Source organism: Hyperoodon ampullatus (genome assembly GCF_949752795.1).
Source record: "Hyperoodon ampullatus genome assembly, chromosome: 9".
Taxonomy (NCBI): domain Eukaryota; kingdom Metazoa; phylum Chordata; class Mammalia; order Artiodactyla; family Ziphiidae; genus Hyperoodon; species Hyperoodon ampullatus.
The window spans coordinates 1,730,834-1,758,495 of record NC_136922.1 but is presented as its reverse complement, the minus strand read 5'-3'; the positions used below and the strand labels follow the sequence as shown (position 1 = coordinate 1,758,495).

The window sequence follows — 27,662 nt, the reverse complement described above, 5'->3', positions numbered from 1 at the left end:
GCTTCTCTCTGAGCCCGACTCCACCTCTCCACCCAGGAGCCAGGGCTCGGGGCCTCGGCTCTCAGCGCAGAGCTTCACCTGGGAGCTCATTAGAAATGCCAAATCACAGGCCCCATCCCTTGCCCCCCTAAATCAGAATTCTCACAAGGCCCCGTGATGCCCTTGCACTTGGAGTCTGAGTAGCGCGGGGTGGGGGGCACCCCTGTGTGTGTCTCTCCTGAACGCAGGGCGTAGCCTGGCTCCTTGCTGTAGCCCAAGTGTCCGGTGGCCCCCTGGTCTCCTACAGCAGAGCCTTGGTGAAAGCTGCCCGGAGAGGGGCTCGGGCGGGGCAGAGGGGAGAGGTATCACTGTGGGAGGCATCCTGCATCGTCTTCCTTTGCTTTCCCCCCATCCCTCCCGTCTGTCCTTCCTTGTCTGTTTTTTTTCTCAACATTAACTTTTCTTATTCTATGAGTAAAGATTCAGACTTTGGGAAGGTGTGGTACATATAGACAATGGAATACTACTCATCCATAAACAGAATGAAATAATGCCATTTGCAGCAATATGGTTGGACCTAGAGATGATCATGCTAAGTGAAGTTAGTCAGACAGAGAAAGACAAATATCATATGATATCACTTACATGTGGAATCTAAAATATGACACAAATAAACTTATTTAGAGAACAGAAATAGATTCACAGACACAGAGAACAGACTTGTGGTTGCCAGAGGGGCAGGGGTGGGGAGGGATGGAGTGGGAGGTTGGTATCAGCAGATGCAAACGATTATATACAGGATGGATAAACAGCAAGGTCCTACTGTAGAGCACAGGGAACTCTATTCAACATCCTGTGATAAACCCTAATGGAAAAGAATATGAAAAAGAATAGATAATATGTGTAACTGAGTCACTTTGCTGTACAGCAGAAATTAAGGACAACACTGAGAATCAACTATACTTCAATACAATTTTTAAAAAGATTCAGACTTGGGAAAATAAATCAGTACCTACATCGCTAAAACAGACAGACATACTGTGCACTGTTTATGAACATATAACCATTTACTATATTTTCAAAATATAAAAGCTTCGAAAGGGCTGTTATCCCCGGGGAAGGAAAAGGGAAAGGAGTCTGCTATGGTCCTAGAGGCAGTTAGTTGTGTCTCCATTTGCCGTATTTCTTAGAAATTCTCCAAAAGACATGAGACAAATTGGGCTAAACGTGAACATCTGTTAATCGTGGGTGGTTGACTCATGACTATTTATTTTATTTTGCAACTTTTAGAAACTGGAACTATACCAACATTTTGCAAAGGGGAGAGGCGCTGACAGCGGGGGCTGTGTCTAAGGGGGGAGCCTTGACCTGTGCAGCAGAGGGAAGTTAGGGCCTCCCCACTGCCACTAGGAGTGCAGACCTGTAATCAGCTCCGCAGGAAGTAAAGGAAGGAATCGAGGTCAACCTGGGGCACCTTTAAGGTGGAGACGTCAAGAAAATATGACAAGATGGGAAGAGGCGGCAAAGGCCACAGTGAAGGGAGAGGAAATCCAGCCCAAACCACAGCAGGAGAGAAGGAGGCCAGGGGTGGGGCCTTCAGGAGGACCCCAGGCTCCAGGGTGGGCAAACCAGGCCGGGGGGCATCCGATACAGGTCACCTTGGGGCAGGGCGTCGAACACACGTGCAGTCGTTGGAGGATGCTCGGCGAACAGATGGAGAGAGGCAAGCGGCCTCCTGTGTTTGGAACAGAGGGGGCGTGGCATGTGGCAGCCACAGCTGCACTGCCATCGCCTGTAAGAACTGGGAGAAGCTGGAAAAGAAAAGCATGGAGCTCAGGGGCCAAGAGGTGCTCAGGAAGAAAACGAAGCACAGCGCTGGGGCGGATGCAGTGAAGCAGGCGGGCGAGGATTCGAGAGAAGCTGGATGCACGCACCCGGAGAGGCTCCAGGCTCACCACTGGTCAGTCTGGACCGAGACTCCAGAAGAGCCTGTCTGGAATCCCAGGGGATGCTCCCCGGATGAGAGGAGGTGGGGGGAGTGTCTGGGGGTGGCAGGTGGTGGAGGACGGTCTCAGGCTGTGTGAGGCGAGGCCACCACCACGGTGGTCATCAGGCATCCGGCCAGGACCCCCCTTCACAAAGCCTCGCTCTGACTGCTAGGTGCACAAGGCTGCACCCAAGGCAGGGAGGCCAGAGAGGAGGCCGTGGACGAGGCTGGGGGAGAGGCCACGGGGAGGCCGGCAGGAGAGGTGAGCACGGGCAAGAGCGAGGCAGTGGGATTCGGGATGTGTTCTGAAGGTAGCAGGTGGGCTTTGAGCTGGACGGCAGACGGAGCGTGGAGATCGGAGGAAGCAAAGGGGGCCTCCAAGGCTTGGGGCTGAGCCACTGGGATGACAAGCTGCCTTTCCCCAAGTGGAGAGGGCATGGAGGGGCCGGGGGTCTGCTTCTCTCTGCTACCTGGTTTGAGAAGCAACTTGAATGCTATTCACTCAACCAAGCCGTGTGCAGGCAACTGCAATTCTACGGATCTCTGTGTGTCCATCCAAGAGCAGGAGAAGGTCACAAAAGAAATACAGACATTAGGAAAAAATAGATACTCATGTTTTAAGGGAAATAAGGAAAATCAGTATTTTGAAAGGGACGTTTTTCACCGCCCATTCCCTACAAACATTGAATCCTCAGCCAGGAGGTGAAACGTCTACATTTCTTCTTTTCACTTTGAGAACTAAGTATTGGCATGAGTCCCTTCAATCAACCTTTTAGGCTCTAGTTAGAATATATTGTTCCCATTCTAAGAATCCAGTGTTTTGGAAAAAAAATTCCTTGAGGCTTTAAAAACAAAACCTTCCTCTGACAGTTTCCAGATTTGTGTTGGAGAGCATGTGACATGAAAACTTTAAAAACTACTGTGAATGGGCAAATAGGTATGCAAAGAAGTTTAGGATCATTTTTCTAAATTACAGTTTTGGGTCTGCGTCCTTTCTACTCTTTGATAGAAGTTTCATATCCAAGACACTGGATCTGAAATGAAAAACTGAGTGGCTCTAAGTACTGTTATTTTTTTTAAATTTATTTTATTTATTTATTTTGGCTGCATTGGGTCTTTCTCTAGCTGCATGAGCTTTCTCTAGCTGCAATGAGCGGGGCCTACTCTTCATTGCTGTGTGCAGGCAGGCTTCTCATTGCGGTGGCTTCTCTTGTTGCGGAGCATGGGATCTAAGTGCACAGGCTTCAGTAGTTGTGGCACGGAGGCTCAGTATCTGTGTCTCACGGGCTCTAGAGTGCAGGCTCAGTAGTTGTGGTACACGGGCTCAGCCGCTCCGCGGCATGTGGGATCTTCCTGGACCAGGGCTCGAACCCGTGTCCCCTGCATTGGCAGGTGGATTCTTAACCACTGCGCCACCAGGGAAGCCCCTAAGTACTGTTATTTGTTGCTGGTGGCACCACCCTTTGGGGAAGCAACGTGGAAACATATGTTGTCTTGAAAGCCATAAGACTGTCTCGCCCTCTGATTCGCTAATAGTTTTGCAAGTCTCCATTATAAGGAAAATTCCCCAAATGAATATGGGCTTTGGGGACGGAGATGGCCCTCTCATTACTTAGAGTTCCAGAGGAAAAAAGCAACAAGGAACCGGGCAGAGCGATGCAGCGTAGCAGGTGCCAGGGCTCCAAACCCAGTGCACGCACCGGGGAGGGGAGGCCGTAAAGGTCACGGCGTTGTACGCGTTAAAGTCAGAATCCAGATTCAAGCAAACAGACACAAAAGCCACACTTTTCCCTCCTCCCGGATGATCGTACAACCTTTAAAAGATTAAGAGACCATTGTTGTACCAGAGCGAATTGTAAATGACGTGATGCTGAAGGAAAAAAGCACAACACTGTTGTACATCGCAGTTGGCCTTGGGCACCAGAAAGGCTCAAGAGAACATACAAAGTGACGAGAAATTGTGTTGGGCTGTTGGCATTCCACGTGACTCCCTCACTCCCCATTTAAAACTTTCCATATGGTACTTATTTTATAATCTTGAATATAAAACATTTTTGAAAGGTATACGCTAGACTTTAAAAATATCTCTTCACAATGGATGTATAACAAAAATTAGTTCTATATCCCAAACGTGGCTCATCCCTCGATTTTGTGAATGCTCAAAAAACAGCAAATTTTAGCTTTTTCAGGCCAGGGGTTTCGGCAGGACTCGCTGTGTCTGGAAAAACACTGCCCCCTTGTGGCGGATCTGGCTCGACACGCATTTGGGGGTGGCCAGCTCTTTATCATCCGCTTGGGACGGGATTCTTAACAGGCCCCGTGCAAGCTGGGGAGAAATACAGGATCTCTGATGAGCATGGGACTCAGGGCACTAAATCATGGAACTTGCTTTACAACTTAGTTGGTTTTTTGTTTGTTTGTTTGTTTTGCGGTGCGCGGGCCTCTCACTGCTGTGGCCTCTCCCGCTGCGGAGCACAGGCTCCGGACGCGCAGGCTCAGCGGCCACGGCTCACGGGCCCAGCCGCTCCGCGGCATGTGGGATCTTCCCGGACCGGGGCACGAACCCGTGTCCCCTGCATCGGCGGGCGGACTCTCAACCACTGTGCCACCAGGGAAGCCCTACAACTTAGTTTTTAATAACTTTTTCTGAAAGTGTCACGTTACTGCTGGTTATCCCTCTCAACTTCTTGGGCTCCTAAGGGCAGGACTTCAATACAGCAGCCGCCTCCATCCAGGCCAGATGATTCTGCGGGGACATTTCAACCTGGACCCCAAAAGCTTATTCAGGCTTTGGATCAAGAATCACTTCAGAACATGGTGAGCAACTCCTAGGATGATGGAAACCTTCCATAAGCGCCTGAACAGGGGAAACATGGCCCCAGATGACTTTTTTAAATTAAGGCAATGCTTTTTTAAAAAATCATTCACCAAAAGATTTTAGAACAATGGTAATAAGCAACACAGTGGTATCTGGTATGGTGCACATTGATACATTTTTAGGTTGGTCAAATTTATAGCATTTAAATGAAGGCCATGGGCCTATAAAAGGTCAGTCACTACAGTTCATTTTACAATTTGCCCAAAATCCCAGAGTTAATAACAGAAGCAGATTAAGAACTCGGGTCCTCCTCTTCCTACACCAGAGCATTACTGACCACCTTACCAGATGCTACGGTTTTCTGCGCGTGTGGCATTTCTGTGCGCTGGATTACAAACGAGCTCAGGTGTCTTGTTCCATCAAGGTGCTGAGTTCATGCTGCTGTCTATGTGACTTAGGAAAAGAGCAGGGGATGGAGACTGAGGCCTGAGGACCATTCCCACCTCACCGCTAATCACATCCAGTGGACCCTGACCACGTTCCCTCCATGTGTCTCAGGGTCCAGATCTGTAGGATGCCACGCATGCACAGAGAAGGGACGGTTTCCCGGAAAATGCCAAATTCCAGGAAAATTGCTTGAGATTATTCGTGAGGTGAGTATATTCACTCTGATTCAAGGGTCCTTTGATTAAGAAAATGAAAATGTATCTTGGAATAGACTAAACGTTAGTTTACATAAAATTAATCTTTCCAGGAAAGATCTGACTACTTTGGCTACCTACATACCTTAGGATAATTGTTTTTTAAATGCAGATCTATTCTCTGCCGACTCTTCCGGTTACAAATATAAGAAACTAGTCGCATTTTCTCAAGGAAAAATAACAATACTATCTGGAAAGTTTCTAATGAAGCTCTGATCCAGTTTACTCACCATTTCAGAATGCTTCCTAAAGGTATTAGCCGAGCTCTATAATTGCTAATCCTTACAAGGATGCTGCAGGGCAGATGGCGTTATGCCTGTCATACAGATGAAGAAAGGGGAGACAGAGAGGCCCCCTCTGCTGCCTGGGAATAAAAGCTCAGCTCTACACCCCAAGGGCAGATGCCTGCACTCAGCTAGGAGTCAAGGGCTTGGGGAAATTTATAAAAACAGGAGCAGCGCTCTTAAGAAACGTGACATCACCAACTTGCTTGATAAAAGAAAGCATAATCTCAAACATAGATAAGACATCACAGACATGAAGAAATATAAACATGAACATAAAACACTGAGAAACGTAAGCAGACATCAATGGATGTGACCAGCCACTTGGCCTCCGGAAGCTGGGAATTTCTGCGTCTGTGTAAGGAAGGCTGCACCTACTTTACAGTGAAGTGGGGAGGATGAAAGGAGATAGTCTAACTAAGCACGGGCCTGGCACAGGCAGGCAGGTAGTGGCAGCTGCGGGCATCGTCCTCTTCGGCCACAGCGTTATTTTATTAAGTGCCATCCTGCCCGAAGCCTTCAAACCCAGTGAACTCTTATTTCCAGGTGAATAGTTAATCCACCACATTGCAGATTCCTTCATTGACTGATTTCTAGTAAAAGTCACACGTGATTTTAAAAAATGAAAATAACAGACAAACCTCCTAGAGACCCCACTTCATATCTGTATTCAAGGTTCTTCCTGCTTCCCTTAAAGAGCTCTGTGTAATCAGTTCACTTAGCTCTACAACAAACCTGATGACATAATGATGTGGAGTCTTCCTATCTAAGAATATGGCCCGTCTTTCCATTTGCACAACTCTACTTTTGTGTGAATTTGTACAATTTTATGATTTTCCTCATAAATGCTTTGGATATTTCCTATGAACTTTTGGTCTAGGTTTATCTATCTATCTATCATGTCATGAATGTGTTCTTAGGCTGCATTAGTAAGAAAAGAAATCTCACACAAATTAGCAATGCCCACTGCAAAACTTATGCTACCATCCATTGATGTAGCAAAAGTAATAACTCCTGGCATGTTGCAATAACCAAAGAGGCGTGAGGGGTCAAGCCCTTCAGGGTAGTTGAACAGATCCACTACTCAGACACAAAGTTTGCTGGCAGAGTGTGTGAGATATTAGAAGACAGTTTCCAACAATCTGTGGCCAAAATTGAGGCTAACAAAAGATAAGCCTTACAGACTAATTGAGTCCACGGACATTTTAAACCATTCTCAGTGGATTTAAGTCTGTTTTATAGCAAAGAAGCAGCATTGCTGATGTGGTTATGGTAAGGAAAGACTTGCTTAAGATTATACAGCTGAAGAAGAGACCTTCTCATCATGTAACTGTACTCAGGTTAATTTGGGTTCAGATGAGAATACTGGTCACATGCGTTTCTATGGACGAGCTGCGGTCACCCCAGGCTCCAGCCCGGCCTGAGTTCCCACCACGAGTTAAATCCTTCTTATTGGAAACCAGCAAGATTTGGTTGTCAGGAAAGTTGAGAGCTGATTTTCAAAGAGCATTAAAATATGGGAATCAAAGGGAAAACAGCGTCAAGTCCAGGGCCTTAAACTCCTATGTTTTTAAAGTGATGGATGAGAAACTGAGAATCTATAGTTAGCTACCTTTAGATTCAGAACTGAGATTGATAATTGTCAGAAGGATACATATTAACACACTTACTCAAATTAAAAATATGACTTGACTTTTTTTTTTAACCAAAAGTAAATGTGATTTGGCTTTTTGATTGGACAATAAGGGCCCATCTTGCTAATTAATGTATATGGCAGACATTCTCCATAAATTGAATGGGCTGAATCTATAAACCTAAGATCCTGACAAAAATAGACTTAAAGTTTGGGATGAGATTTTTAACATTCACTAAAAAACACTATTTGGGCAAAAGTGAGTGAAAACTGACAATATGTCAATTTCCTGAGTGAAAACTGACAATATGTCATTTTCCTCAAAACTTACTGATGATATATTAGGTTTAGAAAGTTCCTGTGACATCCATCAGCACACACAGTCACAATTTTTTTTTTTCAGTGGATGGATGTTAGCTAAACTTAATTGTGGTAATCCTTTTGCAGTATATACATACATCAAATCATTATGTTGTATGCCTAAAACTAATACAATGTTGTATGTTGATTATATCTCAATTTTTAAAAATGGTCAGCTTTGCTATCCCTTAGCTCAGATAAACATGTTAGTAAAATCAGTAGCCGGGACACATGTAATTCTAACTTGAGACTTCTGAAGACTATAACATGAATGAAAAGAAGAGTATGATGTCAAATTGCTCATTTTGATTTACTTTAAGTATCTAGAAACAATTTATACAGTTTCAGAAACCATATCACACTTAATGATAATACTTCTTTATATGTATATAATACTTTATGAATAAAAAAGTTTTTTCACAACATATATTATTTGATTGCTACTGTATTTGTTCCTTTGGGAGAGATGTCTTCAAAAATTATTTTAAAAAAAGAGAAGGTGTCTCTGAGTAATGAGTGTAATTACTATCTGAGAAATCTTGATAACGTGTTTTTCTTATACCTCCCAGAAGTCAATAACTGTAGTGTGATTGAGTAACAACCCCCCTGGCAAGTCAAATGGCTTCCAAATCTTGGCTATTGACCAATTAAACGAGAACCTAGTCAGGTACAGATAAAAGATCGATCAAAATAATATTTGATAATAGATCACTATGTGATTGACCAGAAGGACTTCAACGAATTGAAAGGCACTGTTATAGCAGTAACCTTTTTCATCCTCTTGTACTTATTTATGTAAAATATTTCCTCAGGGTTTAAACCAATAAAAACAGAAAGAGTCACACGATTAATGTTGAAGCTTTTCTGGTTTTATCCATAAATTATGTTCATTAATGGGTATATGGAGTAAATTTAAAAATTACCTTTCATCTTATTAAAAGATATCTTTTCAAGAAATATTTCCTTTTCACGCTTAACAATTATATATCAGTTGTAATATATTTATATTGTTTTTATTTATTTGCAATTGTAATAAGAACTCAATCTAGAAGAGTATTTTCCTACCTACAGTTTTATGATCACATGAAATTTAAAAACCTAATTTAGACAGACATTCTTGTTTTGTATCACATTTCATTTCATTCTTGTTTTGTATCACATTTCATTTCAACTATTTAAAACAGACTTTTAAAAACAAAATATATATTGAATAGAATATAATTTTACATGGGACCAGTATGGAAATGTGAAATCAAGAAAAAAGAATAATAATGCAAAATGTTTTATTGTTACAGAAGAGTTTGTCTATGTGATTTGTCTATGTATCTATGTGATTTTTAAAGTGATCGTATCAACTTTATTAGATACATTTAAAATGTCAATATTTATAAGATGCTATGAAATATTTTCTTTCAAGTATTTAAAATTATGAAGAAGCTTTTTGTATGCCAACCTTGAAATGAGAGGGCACAGAAAGTTTTTAAAAATTCTTTCAACGTATGGCTGCAGAATTTAGGAAACAGGCTGTGTGGCTCCAAAACCATCACCTGCTCCTGAGAATTCAGGGAAGTGGTTTCAGACGGTGTAACTCAGTTACTCTAATGAAGGGCCCTCCCGATCACGCCGGCTGGGGCTGGAGAACTGGAAACTAACACATTCAGAAAGTAACATATCCCTCATCTTCTGAATGTACCACAGGCAACTAAAAAAGAAGCCACATGACGCTTTGTGCAACTATCTAGTTTTTAAAAACCCACAAAACAAAAAACAACTAAACTAATCTATAATTTCATTTCCCGGAAGGTGGTGCAAAGCTGCCAGGAGCCCCACGAGGTTAGCACGAAGCCCCTGCAGTGTTAGTACTCACGTTCGAGCCCCTTCCCAGTGTGGACTTGGAGGCATCCTCATCGCTGTCCACCCCCGGCTGCCTGAGTTGCTCTGCCTGGAACAGAAGCAGGACCCCCGTCATCTCCAGGTCAGAGCAGTATCACACAGAACAGTTGCCCTTAGCAATTATTAAAGCAAACCAGGCCAGCCTGGCCGTCCCTCAGGGCAGCAGCATCTGCATAAACAGCTGTAATCCACGGCCACAATTTTTCAGCTTAGGAACCTGAAAGCTGTTCTCAAATAGCCCCTAAGCAGTGCTCACAGATCTGACAACCACAATTTTGAAATTCATGACTCATGGAGTATGAGTTTTCATTTTGTCTTTTTCCCCAGAGCATCTCTTTTGCTTAGAAGAGATGCAATATGAAAACAGCAGTGGGTCTGAGCTGATCAATTAGCTCCGAAAACCAATGAATTCAGTAGGTTTTGAGGATTTCTACGTTTTAAATTCAGTTCACCGCTGCATTGCTGATTGATTGGACACACATCAAAATAACTCACCAAACACCTCACTCCGTGTCCATAAAAGGTGAACAAGAGTGACATCTCACTTCATTGTTTAAAAGAAGGTTTCCCTTGGGCTTCCCTGGTGGCGCAGTGGTCGAGAGTCCGCCTGCTGATGCAGGGGACGCGGGTTTGTGCCCCGGTCCGGGAGGATACCACATGCCGCGGACCGGCTGGGCCCGTGAGCCATGGCCGCTGAGCCTGCGCGTCCGGAGCCTGTGCTCCGCAACGGGAGAGGCCACAACAGTGAGAGGCCCGCGTACTGCAAAAAAAAAAAAAAAAAAAAAAAAGAAGGTTTCCCTTGATGGGGTGGTGACCTCCAGACAGAGGACCACCAGGTGCCCTGGAAAACACAGCTCTGGGCCACACCCTGCCCTCCCAAATGAGGATCTTTGGGGATGTGACCCAAGAACCCCATTGTTATGCTAGATCTTAAGGTGATTCTAAGGTATTTTCAGAACTACTTGGTTAGGAGAATAAATAATGTCAAAATGAAACAAAGTTATCACGTTGAAAGAACATTAAAATACCAAAGTTTTAAAACAAGGAAAGATATTTTCCCTCACTGACTTCAGCCAAAATGATATCTTTTTTTTTTTTTTTTTTTTTTGCGGGACGTGGGCCTCTCACTGCTGTGGCCTCTCCCGTTGCGGAGCACAGGCTCCGGACGCGCAGGCTCAGCAGCCATGGCTCACGGGCCCAGCCGCTCCGCGGCATGTGGGATCCTCCTGGACCGGGGCACGAACCCATGTCCCCTGCATCGGCAGGCGGGCTCTCAACCACTGCGCCACCAGGGAAGCCCCAAAATGATATCTTTTTAAGCATATTCTCTATTGAGATTTTACACACACATATGCATGTTTTTATCCTTTAAGTAGATAATAAAGACTCACTTGAACTTAAATGTCTCCATTCTTAGTATTTTGCTCTCAGACATGTGTAGACTATCTGGCATCATAGGATTTTAGAAATCATTTAAAAAATGATTTACTCAGGACTTCCCTGGTGGCCTGCCAGGAAGGAATACACCTGCCAATGCAGGGGACATGGGTTCGAGCCCTGGTCTGGGATGATCCCACATGCCACGGAGCAACGAAGCCCACGAGCCACAACTACTGAGTCTGCGTGTCACAACTACTGAAGCCCGCGCACCTAGAGCCCGTGCTCCGCAACAAGAGAAGCCACCACAGTGAGAAGCCCGCGCACCACAATGAAGAGTAGCCCCCGCTCACCACAACTGGAGAAAGCCTGCACGCGGCAACAAAGACCCAACGCAGCCAAAAACAAATAAATAAATTTATAAAATTTTTAAAAATAAAAAATAATTTACTCCAAACCCTCCTGCTATTAATGAAGAAAACCTGAGACCCAGGCTTGCCAGGCAGTGTACAGTGTGGACGGTGAGAGCCACGGCTCTGGAAAGACAGGCTGGTCCGAATTCTGGCAACACTAGCCCTGGGATTTGCTCAGAGTGTGCAGCCTGGGCTTCTTCACCTGTAAAATGGGGTTGATAATGCCTCTCTCACCGGGTTTACAGAAGATTAAAGGAGGGTGCATTTAGCACAGCATCTCAAACAATAAAAACAGAGAGAAACAAGGAAGGAAAAGGTTAATGCGCAAAACAACAAATACTGCAGTAAGGTTACAACTGTATAAGGGCAGTTGAGCACAAAATAAAATAAAATAAATGAGAGGGAAAGATGAGGTGTATGAGAAAGGAAAAACAGTTCTAGCCAGTCTAAGACCAAAGAAAGATGGGATACGGCAGAGGGAGAGCCCCTGGGACCCACAGACCAGGCTTCCTCGCCATCTGTGGCATTTTCACAGGTGTTTCAGTCTCTCATGGAGAATGCTGCCAAACCATCACATGCATTCGGCTCTTATTCTGCTTAAAACAAAGGCATTTCTAGATTTTCTACTGACTTCGCTGGCAGTTTCATGTCTCAAAAGCAGGAAGATACAAGAAGGGCTCCTGAGATCTTGGTGTGAGGAAAGGGTAGATTTTCTGTGAATTAGAATTGTGAGAACCAAAGAGGCCCGCGGTGCCTGCAGTCCCAGCAAACTGACCTCAGATGTCAGGAACCATATTACCCAGCCATAAAAAAGAAGGAAATCATGCCATTTGCAGCAACATGGATGGACCTAGAGATTGTCATACTAAGTGAAGTAAGTCAGACAAAGACAAATATCATATGATATCGCTTATATGTGGCATCTAAAGTATGATACAAACCAACCTATCTATGAAACAGAAACAGACTTACAGACATAGAGAACAGACTTGTGGTTGCCAAGGGGTGGGGGAGGGATGTAGTGGGAGTTTGAGATTAGCAGATGCAAACTATATTATATAGGATGGATAAATAACAAGGTCCTACTATATAGCACAGGGAACTATATTCAATATCCTGTGATAAACCATAATGGAAAAGAATATGAAACAGAATATATGTATATATAACTGAGTCACTTTGCTGTACAGCAGAAATTAATACAACACTGTAAATCAACTATACTTCAATAAAATATTTTTTAAAAGATGACAGGAACCAGAAACCCAACATTAATAGAGTGAAGGGAAATTCAAATGTGAAACTGAATCTGTAATTTCAAGGGGGACAGGATGGTGGGGTGAGGGTACAGAAGAGACACACACGGAGCCGAGAGTTTCAAAGGACACATGGAAGCAGGGGGAAACACACACAATCAGTAAGAAGACAGAGAATCAAGAATCCACAGTCAAAGCATCAGGCAGTCAAGAGCAATGCACTGGAGTTTGGCAGAAACTCCTGAGGACAGGGACCCCTCACTAGTTCAGGTGGTGACTTCTCTCTGGGCTGCCAGCTTCCACCCAGCCTGCTCACTGACCTCTCGCCTCCGAACCACAAGCTGACCCAGGATCTAACCCCAGGACCCTGAGCAAGTTTATTTCTTTGGGCCCCAGTGTCCTCATCAGGAACATGGGGTGGATGGTAATTCTGACCCCATGGGCTCCGGAAGGTCAGGACACGTGCAGGCTGGTGAACAGATGCAAGGGCCATGTGATGGGTAGAGAGGGCTCTGGACCAACATGCGTCCACCCTACTCACGCCTCTTCTACCGCTCCGTGGATGGCGGATGCTTCCAAACCCAGCTGGTGGATTAAAGACTAACGTTCCCCACAGTGGTTCTGTCTTTTTTAGTGCCATCTACTAGTTAAGAGAAAATACTTGACCCAGCAAAATAAACCTTTTTAAACCAACACAATAGGGACCACAAGCATTTTCCTTTCTTGGTAGTTAGAAGGCATGGATAGCTTGAGAATTTCAAAGATGATTTTAAATGTGTTCATTTTTATTCTCGGTACTATGACTTTATAACACTGTACCCAAATTACAGTTTGAGGATTTATTAACTAAGACCAACCAAATCAATAAAATTAACTTATTCAGCATGTTCGCAAATCATATGGGGAGAAGCAGGGAACATCTAAAATTTACTGGCAAATGGACCCACTCAACAACTGACGTTCTTCTCCACAAAGCGGCCCCTGGGCAGCTCCTTGAGGCTGCACCAGGTTGTACAAATTCTGAAGATTTGGTTCATTTGTCGGGATATTGGGTATTTATATAAACTTAACCGTACCATGCATTCACTTATCCATCCATCCAGAGGTTGTTTACTGAGCTTCAACCTCCTTCCAGGACTGTGCAGGTACCAGCAGAGAGGGTGCATGCCTTCGTGTTCTGCTGGTGAATTAAACATCAACACCCAAGACCACTGTTTTAGGAACCAAGTGTGGGATGTGAGAGGCATTTTTGCACACTGACACGACATGCACCCTACTCCCTGAAGGAGTGAGGACTCCTACGTGTATTTAGACAAATTCCAAGAGAGGCCGAGGACAAACGTCTCAAGAAACTATCTGTACAGAATGCAGAATCATATGTCAATTTGATTGATATTTGATACTGAATCAATTACCTTAATATCGCTTCTTTTATTAACTTTGAAAAATCCCAGAATTTTTTTCTTCTCTTTATCTGTCTCACTGTTGCCAAGTGATGATTTTCTAAAGGTTTCTGGGGGAAAAAAAAAAAGTACTAAGTTATTTTTCAGCATATGAAACATTAGATTAAGCACTTTAAAAATATCAACAAATGATTTTTTTTTACTCTAGTCTTAAACTTTAGCTCTTACAAGAGATCAAAACCATCAACTATTTCTCTCAAAGCGTTCTGAGCCTCCCAAAGCCTCCAGCTGGGTTTATGAAATCTCTAAAGGTTCTTATAATCTTTAGTATTGTAAAAACAAAGCAAAACAAAACAAAAAACCCCCGAATAAATCCAGAAGTTCTAGGGCAGTATTGTGCAACAAAAAATAAAGGGACTATATACCTAATCTTGCATTTTCCAACAGCTGCACCAAAAAGAACCAGGTGAAATTAATTTTAATAATGTTTTATTTAACCCAATAGATCTAAAATATTAGTATTCCATCCCATAATCCATATAAACTTATTAATGAGGTGTTTTACATTCGTTTTGCTACTAAGCCTTCAAAATGCAGTGTGCACATCACGGCACATCTCAGCTTGCACTGGCCACATGCCTCGTGCCTGACGGCCATGCCTGGTTTGTGACCATCAGACCGGACAGCACAGCTCTCAGGACTGCGACATCTGTGCTAAACATCTGCTTTAAGAATTATGAGGGTGGCGGTAAAAATGCAAACTAAATAAACTACATCAACAGCTTCCCGGCTTGAGGAGCCCACTCATTTCCAGAACGTGGAGTAACAGCGATGGTTTACCCAGGGGACATCTGAAATAACCACGTCAGCTGCTCCATGACCCATGTCCCCAGATTTTTCTTCCTCTACCTCAAACAGGATGTTTTCCTTTTTCATTACATTCTCTAGGGGACCTGTTTTTTCTTCTATTGTTTTTTTTTAATTCTTGACTTCTAAATCCTCAATCTTCTCCATTTCCTGGAGTTTTTTTTCAGTGGGATTTTCGAGCTAGAATGGATGCTCTGGAGTTCCAGATGGGGCACCAAAGCCCAGGCCAGTCAGGCTGGTGACGACACAGCCAAGGGCCACGGTCTCCAGGGCAAGGCAGAACTGGCAGCAGCAGCATCCCTGGGACCTTGGGCCACGACAGATGCTCATACGGGAGACTCTGGGGATGGGGCCAAGCACTCCCCGCTCAACAAGCAGCCCCCCACCCTGGGATGCTTAAGCTGTGGGGACCACACTTGACAGCCAACAGAGTAGAGCTTAAGGACGCCGTCGTGTGGGCGTCTTGGGCCTCAGTTTCCCCATCTGCAGATTGAGGATGACTCAGATGACCAAGCCTGGCACCCTCAGTGCCACCACAACCATTGTGACCATTATTCATTGATCGATGACACTCCGAGGGCCACTCCAGGCCTTTGTCATCCACTCATCCCATTCTTCTCTTCCAAGGCACACGGATACGGCCAGAGGAAAAGATGTTTAGGTGCTGCTGAGGGACTGAAAAATTAATTTCCCCACACCGCTGCCGACTGCTGGACCGCCAAACCACTGGTGGAAAACTGTGGACTGGATTTTACAAACTCTGCCACCAAGATACCAACCCAAACCAGGTAAATATCGGTGAGCTGCTAACCAAGAATTTCATATTCCAACTCGAGAAGGCAGATGTGGAGGTCGGAGCCTTTGTGACATGCATTAACATAATACTGTCCTCCCAATGAAGCAAAAACCAAGCCCCTGAATCCCTGCATTCTGTTAGTGGCAAAGGCTCCGGTTTTAGTCCCAGGAACCAGGCCTCTCAGCTTCATGCAGGTGGCTCCAGCTGGGCCAGTCAGCGGTCCCCACATCACATGACATCCAAACCAGCGAGGGGACCGGCTTCAGTGGTGAGGCATGCATCCCCCCGGAAACACACGTGAACGTAGGGTTCACAGTTAATTGCGCCAAAACCCTCTGTTAGGCCCAGAGCCTGTAGCAAAATATCCTGTACTGCAGAGTAAAGCTATATGTGGACAACAGTATGCACCAACATGTATGTTTGTACCTCTGATGTTTCTAGAATTGACTGCTATGTGACACAGATGTAGAAAGTGCAGGATATGACAGTGCCTGAGAGATGAGGGAGAGAGAACACATCACTGGCACACGGGCTGTTGTGCCAGCCACACAACGGTGAGACTGGATCAGAAATTCAGCCTCTCATTTCTCTTCCTGGACAGGGGGAGTGGCTGGTCACCAGCCCCAGGACTGAGGCTCGGGCTCGGGGCACAGAGCTGCCCCAAGGGGACCAAGAGGCCACAGCCCACAGCTGCCCGGCTCTGAGCTGGGCCCCAACCAGGCGGTCTAATCTCAAAGGTGAGGCTCGGAGATTCTGGACTGATGGGGCCTCCTGTGAGGTTTGCGACTGGCAGGCACTGCGGAAGGATGGGCTGCAGGGCGGAGCAAGAGCACTTGGTTTTCCTGACAGTGTTCCCAGCAGCCAAGACCCCCAAGGTGCCCCTCCTGGTTCGCAGCCAGGCCTGGAGAAAACACGCCAGTTAAGGCCTAGACGCCGTGGCTCTAAGTGGATGGCAATTTGAGTGTGGAGTTTATTTTGTTTCAATTTACTCTCGTTTACTAAGACTTAGATATGAATAAAAACGCAGGGGAGGTTGTGTCTCATCTGTCTGGAAGTTTCAAAGTGATTTGGAAGGTGATACGGATGAGCTGAAGGGTGTGGACGGATGCAGGATGCTGCAGGGGCCCTGGAGGACTGGCTCACTGAAAACATCCACTTTTCCGGATGCAGAAATGGAGCAAGCCGTCGGGGGCCGGATCAGGGTCACCAAGCTTGTAAGTTCAAGAGGGGAAACTGGGTCTGCATCGCAGGGAAATGTGCACATTTATAAGTGACCACCCCCATCATGGGGGTCGTAAAAGAACAGTCAAAATAGCTCTGATTCACCTTCCCCGCTGCCCTCAGCCTTACAACATCCCCAAATCAGATCACTCAGAACTGATCAAGCCTTCGTATATATGAGTTTTCTGCTCAAACCAACTGTCTATTCATGGTGCTTCTGTTTTTAATTGAAGCATAGCTGATTTAAAACGCTGTGTTAGTTTCAGTTAGCTAGCTAGATTGATAGATACAGATATATAGATAGAGTGAGATATCCTTTTTCAGGTTCTTTTCCATTATAGGTTATTACAAGATTTTGAGTATAGTTCCCTGTGCTATACAGCAGGTCATCTATTTTATATATAGTAGTATGTGTATCTGTTAGTCCCAAACTCCTAATTTATCCCCTTTGGTAACCTTGAGTTTGTTTTCTATGTCTGTGAGTCTGTTTCTGTTCTGTAAATAAGTTCATCTGTATCATTTTTTTGTTTTTAGATTCCACATATAAGTGATATATCACATGGTATTTGTCTTTGACTTACTTCACTTAGTATGATAATCTCTAGGTCCATCCATGTTGCTACAAATGGCATTATTTCATTCCTTTTTATGGCTGAGTAATATTCCTTTGTATATATGTACCTCATCTTTACCCATTCGTCTGTCAATGGACACTTAGGTTGCTCCTGTGTCTTGGCTGTTGCAAATAGTGCTGCTGTGAACATAGGGGTGCATGTATCTTCTCAAATTAGAGTTTTCTCCAGATTTATGCCTAGGAGTGGGATTGCTGTATCATACGGTAATTCTATTTATAGCTTTTTAAGGGACCCCCCCCATACTGTTCTCCATAGTGGCTGCACCAATCCCACCGATAGCGTAAGAGGGTTCCTTTTTCTCCACATCCTCTCCAGCATTTGTTGTTACTTGCAGACTTTTTAATGATGACCATTCTGACTGGTGTCAGGTGATGCCTCATCATAGTTCTGATTGGCATTTCTCTACTAATTAGTGATACTGAGCATCTTTTCATGTGCCTGTTGGCCATCTGTATGTCTTCTTTGGAGAAGTGTCTATGGTGCTTCTTAAAAGAGAGTCCCTCTCTTTGTAGCATCCATCTGCCCTGTATGACGGAGGAGGTAACAGGTGAGGAATATGAAGGGAGACCACTGTCAGACACGACACCTGGACTGTGGCTCCAGAACAAAGCCCAGGCTTTCTGCATTATTTTTCTTTCTAGAAACAAAGTCTAATGTTAAACACTTTACCAAACATGGACAGAAATTTCTATAAAATCCAAACACTCATTGGGATTTTAATGACCCTCTTGGAGTGTGTGTGTGTGTTATGTGTGTGTGTGTGTAGTCCAAAAGATTTATATAAGTCCCAATACATATGTGTGTGCATACACGCCTATGTACATATGTGCATGCGTATGTATGTATTATGCATTATACATAATACATACATATATATATATAATTTATAAGAAATGAATGCAAAATTTGGACCAGTCATTTACCTACTTGTCTATGACAGAAAGGGTCAGATTTCTCAATCCACACTGCCCCAGGTTCTGCAGCAGGCAGGATGGACCCTGAGGGCAGGTAGGCACAGGTGAAAAGGGCACGGGGCCTCTCCTGCATGGACCACTTCTGCTCTGCCCTGAAGTTCTGTGTTCATAAAGGGCCGTTTTCTACAAACAGCTCCCTCACTGCTCCAGTCAGAACCACACAACAAACCCTCGCCCAAGGGACGTTCTTCTCTTAGTCAACCAGGGAGTGAAGAAACCAAGCCACAACCTCAGTTCAGCCTGGCCAGATGCCCCCAGAGCTGCGCCCTGCATCCCCTCGGGTCGCCCCGTGCATCATCCTAGCCCAGAGCCATGCAAGTGCAGCTGGCGGGGCAGCGCTGCGCTCACTGTACCTCGGCAGCTCAGGGAAGGCTCCGACTGTGTTTTGGTCAGAAGAACTGGAAAAGGCAGGCAACAGAGAGTGAAGACAGGCTTCCTGACCCACGGCAGCACCTGACGAGGCCTTGGCCCCTGTGTCAGCCTGGGCTGAGGCTGCTGTGCCCCGCAGGAGAAGGCCAAGTGCAAAGCAGGCCTGCGTCCCTGGCCTGGATCCCCTAGAATCCCGCAGCTGTCTGGCTGCTAAGCTCCATCCTGGAAGCAGGTGGCAGCAAAGCCTTCTGCTTTCTCAAGCGGCTGCCGCCAGGAATTCCAGAACAGGGCGGGCCTCTGCCTACAACACATCTCCTGCCCCTGGCCTTTAGCCTTCCCCAAGCAGCTGCCAGCTGGGAGGGGGCGCAACCCCAGAGGGGCAAAGAAGAGAGCTTCTCACGGACAGAAATGGTCTCTTCTCTACTCAAATGTCTGACTGTCAGTAGGAGGGGATGGAGGCATTTGGCAAGGATGATAATCAAATGGTCCACAGCCCACGTGGCACATTACGGTCCAGACGGAAAGGGTGTTGGCCACAGGCAGGGCACATCCTCGCCGTGGCAGGTGATGCTCCTTTATTTGTCTGGGGAGGCTGCCGGGGTCCCAGGGTGAGGGTCCCCAGGAGGGTGCCCGAGGCAGTGCAGAGGAGGACTCAGGGGCTGGGGGACAGCTATTTCTCCGCATGTAACAGCGTGTCCTGCCCTGCGCGCGGATCAGAAGAGGGAGCTCCAGACTTCGGGCAGTTTCTGCTCTCTCCGCCTCACCCGTGTGCCCAGAAGACCACACACGGGCTTGCGGGGCCCACTCCTTAATGCAGAGCCTGGTTTCATAGGCTTTTCCCAGGTATTAGATTCTACAGCTACCTTTCAGGATTTTCCGAGTGATTAGCACATAACAGAAATACTTGTTTGCAGAAGGCTTTTCCTTTCACAGGCTTAAATGTGGGCCAATTTTTCTTGTCCTGTCTTTCCCTCTCTTTTTCTGTCTTGCCAAATGAAAGCTCTGTTTCCAAAGATTCCCAGAAACCAAATTTAAATAGGGCTGATATAACGAGACAGACACACCGGCAACATCCAGGCCCATGCAGCAGGTGCTGAGAATCATCTTCTCTGTGTTTTAAAAACATACTGGATAAAACACAAGATGCATTACTCTCAAATGCCAGTACACTTTTTTTGGAAGGAATAAATAGTCTATGTTCTTATACATGATTGAGCTAAAACCCTTTCTTGAATGTCAAATGAGACCCAGGGTCCAGAACCTTCAGGAGGAGATCTGGGGGAAGGGGAGGTTCCACTATGACCATTACAGTTTGGTAATAAGGAAATATAGATTTATTTAATTGGGAAAAATTTTTTAAAACTGTAGAAAAACACGAACACTTGAATACGTGTGTATTTTAAAAGCCCAACTTGGTCAATATTTGTTAAATAAAAGCCAACGGATATCAAGTGAGCTCATTAAAATAGACACTCTTGTGAAGTCCATTTTAATAATTCTAAAGTCAAGGAATATAAACTATATATATATATATATATATATATATATATATATATATATATTTTTTTTTTTTTTTTTTGGTCTCACGGTTGTTCAAATACAGTCAGCCCCTGTGTCAATCAGGGAAATCTGCTTACACAACAGTCTTTGTACCAACATTGGCCTCAAGGTGTCACTCAAGCCAGAGCCTCTTACTAACTGGGATCTCAGGCTGGTACCACCTTCACGGGAGGAGAAGGATGGAGAGGAAGCCTCATGTGTTGTCTCAGGGGCTGAACTGCATTCGGGCAGGTTTAGGGAAGAGCTAACTGCATTTTGCCACTGGTTTCGATTAGGAGCAACGTTTGAGACTTGGGAGTATTTAATGGCAACTGAGAAGGAAATCCAGGAGAATACGGTTCACACGTGGCTTCTGAGAAGTTCTTTTAGAGCTAGAAGCCCCAGTATTCTCACCTTTCCCCTTTTTACGTGTCTCATGGAAGCTCACAGCAGACAGGGGGTAACGAGCATGCTCACGACTCGGCGGAAGAGGTATAACTACAATCCACGTATTGTATTTCCCGCCCACTCCCGTTCTGCTTTGGACAAAATTGGAGACGCCTGCAAACGCCCGTCCCCATCGCTCTGCGCTACGACGCATGCGCGGAGAGCCCGCGGCGCCGCGTCCGAGACCCCGGGTGGCCTCACCTCTCTTGTTGTCCCAGGCGTAGAGCTCCTTTATCCCCAGCTCGTTCAGGGACTTGGAGAGCTCCAGCTCCTCGCCGGCCACATTGTCCCTGAGGAGCACCACGTGCTCCGGGCTGACGTCGCACTTGGCGCAGATGACGGGGAGGATGCTCTGCAGGGGAACCTCGGGGCTCACGCGCACCACCGCCTTCTGCGTGCGCAGGTAGTTCACCACCAGGCGCACCGTCTTCTGGAAAACACGGCAGGCGGAATTCCGTGAGCGCACCTTCCCACAGCTGTGTTTATAACAGAATGGAGCGGGGCACGATTTTGTGTGGACCGGGTCTTTCTTCCAAAATTCAGTGGGTCGTGGGGGAAAGGGTACACTGAATAGGAATAGCAAATGCCTGGAAAAATAAATTTACCTTCCAATCTCTTTTGCTAGTGAACAAACTGCTACCAACGTGGGGAAATGGACAGCAGTGGGGGGGTCTCAATTTGGAATCTAATATACACACTGTCTTTCAGGGATTCTAAGCAGACCTGAACACAAGGCACTAATACATTTTTTAAAGGGAAGTGGTTTGGAACTCTTGTGAGCAATCCAATTTAAAGGAAAAAAAAAAAACCCTCAGAAAACAAGACATCAAATTTTTGTTTAAGAAGCCAAAATACCCACATAAATATGTTAATATCTAGTATATATTTATATGAATATCGACATATATACACTACACACATATGTATTTTAAGCTAGAAAAATATAACATACACTAGACATACAAATATAATAGGCATATAATAATAGACATCATAATCAGAAAAAAAACAATCAATTTGACTAAAGCTGATTATACATGTCTACAGATAAAGTAACCCATCAAAAATGTAATAGGCTGAAGTTTCCTGCAGTCAACTTCTGTTTGGTCTTTACTGATCACCCACATTGCTCTAAGATCCTGGGGAGTGGACACAGTAAATGTGTATTGAATAAAAAAAACGGACTGAGATTTATCTCGCCCCTTTCCAGTCTGAGTGCCAGGGTTTGATGAATTTTAGGAGGAAAAATGCTTCTTAAACTGGAGTCATATATAAACTTGGGCTCACCTGCCCTTGGGACTTGCAGCTGGGGTTCAAGACGGCAAGAAAAGCCACAGAATATGAAAAGGGTTTATTTCCTTAAACAGTGATTTTAATTGAAGAATTAGGAAAAACTCAAAGTATAGACAGCACCAATTAAAAGTTATCAACCACCCAAACCTAGAGGACATGACCCGTTGGCCAAATTACCATGTTTAAAAATAGGGAAACTTAGTAGGTATTACAATAATCTAAAAGAATGAAATAGCATTGCTTTCAACTGGAGAGGAAAGATCCACAACAAAGCCTTATTACAAAGTACAATAAGCAGCTGGAGTTACCTTTAATCAATACTCAAAAGCCTGGAATCTATGCATAGAATATTATCCAAATTGCAACGAGTCTTTCTGACATTAGTATTTCAAAAGGGAACCCCTTTCTGTTTCCTCTCTCTAGGAAGATGTTCACATCATCTACAGATTCCAACCTCTGCCGTGGACAGGAAGGCCTCCAGAACTCAGCTAGAACCGTTAGGACTAGTCCAAGAGGGTAGACATTGGCTACCTGTGATTATTTCAATGCCAATTAAGAAATGAAAAATTGTTTTTCGATCACACTAGCTGCATTTCACATGCTCAGCAGCTACATGTAATCAGTGGCTGTCACCTTGCCGAGGGCAGGATTATAGACCATTTCCATCTCTGCAGAAAGTTCTGGTGGGTAGTTCTGCTCTAGACTGGTTCCTCTTCTTTGGTATCTAAAGGAGCAATGCTACACAACAAACATTATTCAATGCGTGAACTTCGGTCTCCTAAAGGAAACTCAGTTTAGGGTCTAACTTAGCCCACCACGCAAGTGGAAACCTCAACCACAGCGTGTGTTACTTATACAGCAGAGGCTCCACAGGCCCCTCCTCAGCACCTCCAGCACCCTGGGTCACAGGGAACTGTATATGGCCTTATATGACAAAGGGTCCCTCGTGCTACTGACCTCAGGCAGCTTAGCGGGGCCAGCCTTAACCTTCGCTTCAGGAACTTTTTCTTTCAGAAATACGGTATGCGCATTCAGGGTCCCAACCAAAGTATTTGGCTTAAAATTCAAAGGCTGTTGAGTTTCTGAAGACCGGATCTCCAAGGCATGGTTGGACGGATTCAGGTGGTTCTGAAGGCAAAGTTCAACCAGTAGGTCCATCATCGCGTGGCTGAAAGAGAGAAACAAATCACGGTCATGGGGAATGTTTGCACTCTCCCTTCTGCTAGCTGAGTGGGTTAAGACAAATGAACCAGTGGGTGAATAAGCAAATTGGCCCTCAGAACGAAGGAAGAAAACAGCTTCTCGTTAATTCCTCAAGCATGACTGCACAGTGATATCTTAACACTTTCAATACTAATAAACAACACTACTGAAAGCACCATCAAAATCAGAATAGCTGGGAAAATAGTTACATTTCTAGTTAAACCCATGGATATGTTGACCTGAATCCTATAAGGTCAGCACAAATGATATTAACATATGGGCATAAGGCATTAAATTTTCAGTTATTCACAAATATAGTGTGTCTTAAACACTGAAATTTTAAGTTGAAGAAGACAATAGCTTTCTTTTTAGCTCAAAAGTATGCTTTTTAAAGACAAAAAATGAAGAAAATTACCTTATTTGAATTTTTATAATTTCTAAATTTAAAAATCTTTAATAATTTTTATAATGTCTCTCATCACAGATCATTATTTACTAAGGGAGCCAAATAACAATTCAGATTGTCCCAAAGAATAAAATAACCTCATTTCCATCATTTATATTCACCTGGCAGAATGTTTGTATATTGCAAGCTGACTTCTCTTTTCCTACACATTTCCTGAGCAGTGGAGCATAAACACCTCACAAAAGCGTAGGTCCTTTCCTGTGATCTATTTCTTAATCAGGGACTGGCACGGCAATAATTTCAGGTCATAGTGATGCTTTCCAGGTGTCTGGCGCTCGGGGGTGTGTAGACCTGGGACTCATGGTGCACCTGTAAAGGCACAGGTGCCAGCTTCTGCCCACCATTCGGTCATCACTCACCTTGAGGGCTGTGAGCTGCGGGGGCCCTGACACTGAACTGTGAAACCACAGGCAAAGCTGCAAAGTACCCTATTTCCCATTCACTTGTTAAAAATATCAATGATATTCTCATGGATACAGAACACTTCCCAGCCATCTCCATGACAATACTTCCTCCCACGTGATATCCAGGAAGTAATTAGGTAACAGCCTATGTCTTAACCAGGGGACCCTGAAATCACCTGGGACGTTTAGGAGGCTCATCACCCCCCTGGCTCCCGGGGAATCTGAAAGGGCACGTGGTGGGGACAGGGCAGCGCTAACCCTCACATGGGCCATGCTGGTGGGCGTGCTGGCTAATGACTCTGTCAGCTCTCATTCCCTCGGCTCCGGGAGAAAAATCATCTTTCTCTCAACGACAAGCATAATGCATCAGAACAGGCAGCAGCATCCCCAAAGACTCCAAGACACGAAACTCCATGGAAAAGCCTCAGCACAGAAAACAGACTTCTAACGATGCTAAAATAACGACCTATTACTTGTTACCACGTACTGTGTTTCCTCCATGGCCCAGAGCCACTCTGTGCAGGTCACACTGTTCCCACTTACCCTCACCAAGCCTGGGGGGTGGGGACCGCTATCCGCCAGTTCCCATGAGGGGGTGGAACTGGGGTGGGGACCCTGGTCCCCTAAGATGTTGACTGTCACTTCCCCTCTCTTATCTCCACCCACAGTCTACTGCCACCAAGTAAACCAAAAAGGATGAATTCTCCAACAGAGATTTGAATTAATCTTAGAATGTAAACCACGAGGAACACCAAAGCTACTGATGTAACCTTCTGTTCTTCTAATTCAATCACTGGTAACATGTTTGCAACATCAAATTTGACCTTCTGCAAGGGAGCAGACCAGCTCTGGGGCTGGAGGGGGTTTCCTGCGTCACAGAGAATAAAGTCTCCTTGCCATTAACAGAAGCTGGGACTTATTCTCGCGTGGACCAGCCGAGGAGTGAGGTCGTATTTGGTTCCCGTCCGGATAAAGAATCGGGCGCCCAGACCTCTGCCCCGTGGATCGAGTGGATCTCCTCCACGACTGGCCGATCGGTACCCACCCTGCTGAACTCACCCTTCTGCTCTGCCCAGCGAAAGCTCTTTATGATGAAGCTGCAGTGACGTTTTTCAACACTTGAGGGTGGAAGCGTTTCTTAACAAAATGTTTGGTGCGGGTAGGGGAAGGGAAGGAATTCCCAAGCAGAAAATTCGATGATGCTGGAGGCCTATTTCCTCAAATTTACTATTTGGGGAAGCGGGAAGCACAAACAAAACCAAACCACTGTAAGACCATGATAATAAAACTCAACACCATACCCATCCTGGTATGTGCTTAAATTGTTCAAAGGGCACAGAGGCCATTACCACTTCTGCCAGGGGGACAGCATCTCTTCCCGGGGCTGGAACCCAAGCCAGGACAGAGGGTTTCTGCAGGAAAGCAAGGAGGTTTAGGACATGAGGAGAACTCAGGCTTTGAGAGCTGTCTGTTCTGCAGGCCTCTCTCTGTGGCTTCAGAGAGTGACAGACACTATATCCTAATGCAGACTGACCTGGGCCGCATTTAAGAAGCTGGATACACAGCACAAGGCCAAATGTGAGGACCTGGGTCCAGAAGCATGAGCTCATCTCGCGTTTCCTGCAGGGCCTCCCACTCGAGTGATTCCTCCCCAGGCCCATTTAAAGCATGATCTGGGGGAACTACTTTCCAGCACAAGCTTTTCTGGACGGTGTCCTCAGAAAATGGGGTGAGAGTTGGCCGGCTTTTCTGCCACTTTCATCGCACCGTGGAAGTGGCTATTGGCTGGCATTTTAAGTCACCAAACTCCAAAACAGCCAGCCAGTTCTGTCTTGGATGCTACTGGAAAAAGTCACCCAGAAGGAAGAGGAAACCACAGCACAGTGGCAGCATCCGATGGCAGTCACGGAGGAACCGAGCTGCTGTCTGGTCCGCAGGGGTTTGGATTCACCGGACCTCAGCCAGCAGAGGATGAGAACTTCTAGCCAGGCATCCCTACGTGCCCTCCACAGGGCCTCAGCAGGTCCCGGGCCACTGGGCCACAGGAGAGGACTTTCCGGAGACTGAAGGAGTCCTGCACACTCTCATGGCCTCCTGAGCCGGACTCCCTTTCGTGGCTCCCACCTGCCCCCAGGAGGACCAGCACCGCCTCTGATCCGCTGGCCCTTTGATGAGGGGTCAGGCATCTTTCCCCCCCCGAAGCTGGCTTAATGAAGGGACTCCAGAGGCATCCTAGGACCACCCTCACCACTGCTCAGACCTGCCTCTCTGCCCCGGTTTCCTCCTCGGTGAGGGCAAAAGGATCGTCCATCCACCAGTGAGTCTTAAGTCACCCCTAAGTCACTGAGCACAGCGCCAGGCACATGGTGAGTGAGAAGGGTTTGCTGAATAAATGAGTGAATTGGATCCTGTCTTTGCTGTTTGCGGTTGTATGTGGTGAGACGTTTTCCTTGGCTCAGGGCAGAGCATCTCTGCCTGGATGTGGCTGGACTCCATCCGGCTCTCAGAAAGTAGCAAGATATACTCGTTTAAAGCCGTACCCTCAGGGGATTGCCCCATAAAGTTTCTGCAGTCTTACAAAGAAGAACACTAGGCAATCAGACACTCTCAGAGTGTCAAGAAAGACTCAGGTGAATTAAAGAAACTGACTACACCATCATTGCTAAAGACCCCAGCACGCCCTCTGGTCTCAGGGGTCCCCCGTATGAATGACGCGATGGACAAAATCACCTTCCCCCACCTTCACATTGATCCCCCAACTCCCAGGGTGACTGTATCTGGACATGGGGCCTCTAAGGACGCAATTAGGGTTAAATGAGGTTGTAAGGGTGGGCGCTAATCTGATCTTGGTTTGTGTCCTCAAAAGGGACACCGAGAGCTCGCTCTCCCTGCAACCCCACCAAGAGGAGGTCGTGTGAGCACAGAGCAGGACAGTGGCCGCCTGTGACCGTGAAATCATCTGCCGTCACCTTGACCTTGGGCTTCCAGCCTCCAGATTGTGGGGAGTAAATGTCTGTGTTCAGGCTGCCCCGTCTGTTGGAACACCTTGACCTGGAGAGAGGGATTTCAGAGGCTGGAGCTTGACAGTTTTCCTGGCTGCATGGGATGTCGTGAGCGGTTATCTGGACAGGTGTGGACGGGCCATCCAAAAAGCGGTGCCTTCTGGTTAGGTTCTGACCACAGAAACGTGTTTTTCTTAACTCCAACCTCAGCATCTTTGACCTCTATCTTGGAGGTCATCTGACTTGAGAATCTAGAGCCTCCTGTGTCCAGGTCCTACGGGAGCAGGTTTTTCTATGTGCTTCTCACTTGGCAGGTAAGTCAACCAGCCCCCTGGGGGACCT

The 27,662-nt window shown here is 45.7% G+C and overlaps 1 protein-coding gene across 2 annotated transcripts in view; it reads right to left on the bottom strand.

Moving 5' to 3' along the window:
* The window catches only part of COBL (cordon-bleu WH2 repeat protein), a gene marked incomplete at both ends in the record, with an annotated part of 262,009 nt that overhangs the window by 142,171 nt on the left and 92,176 nt on the right, over window positions 1-27,662 (bottom strand). Inside the window, 4 exons of one of the 2 annotated variants that reach the window (XM_079710932.1) lie at window positions 9,630-9,704; window positions 14,117-14,214; window positions 21,154-21,382; window positions 23,203-23,413. In XM_079710932.1, the coding sequence (XP_079567058.1) occupies window positions 9,630-9,704; window positions 14,117-14,214; window positions 21,154-21,382; window positions 23,203-23,413 (613 nt within the window). The remainder of the gene's footprint in view (window positions 1-9,629; window positions 9,705-14,116; window positions 14,215-21,153; window positions 21,383-23,202; window positions 23,414-27,662) is intronic. The other variant, XM_079710933.1, reaches the window with a different exon arrangement.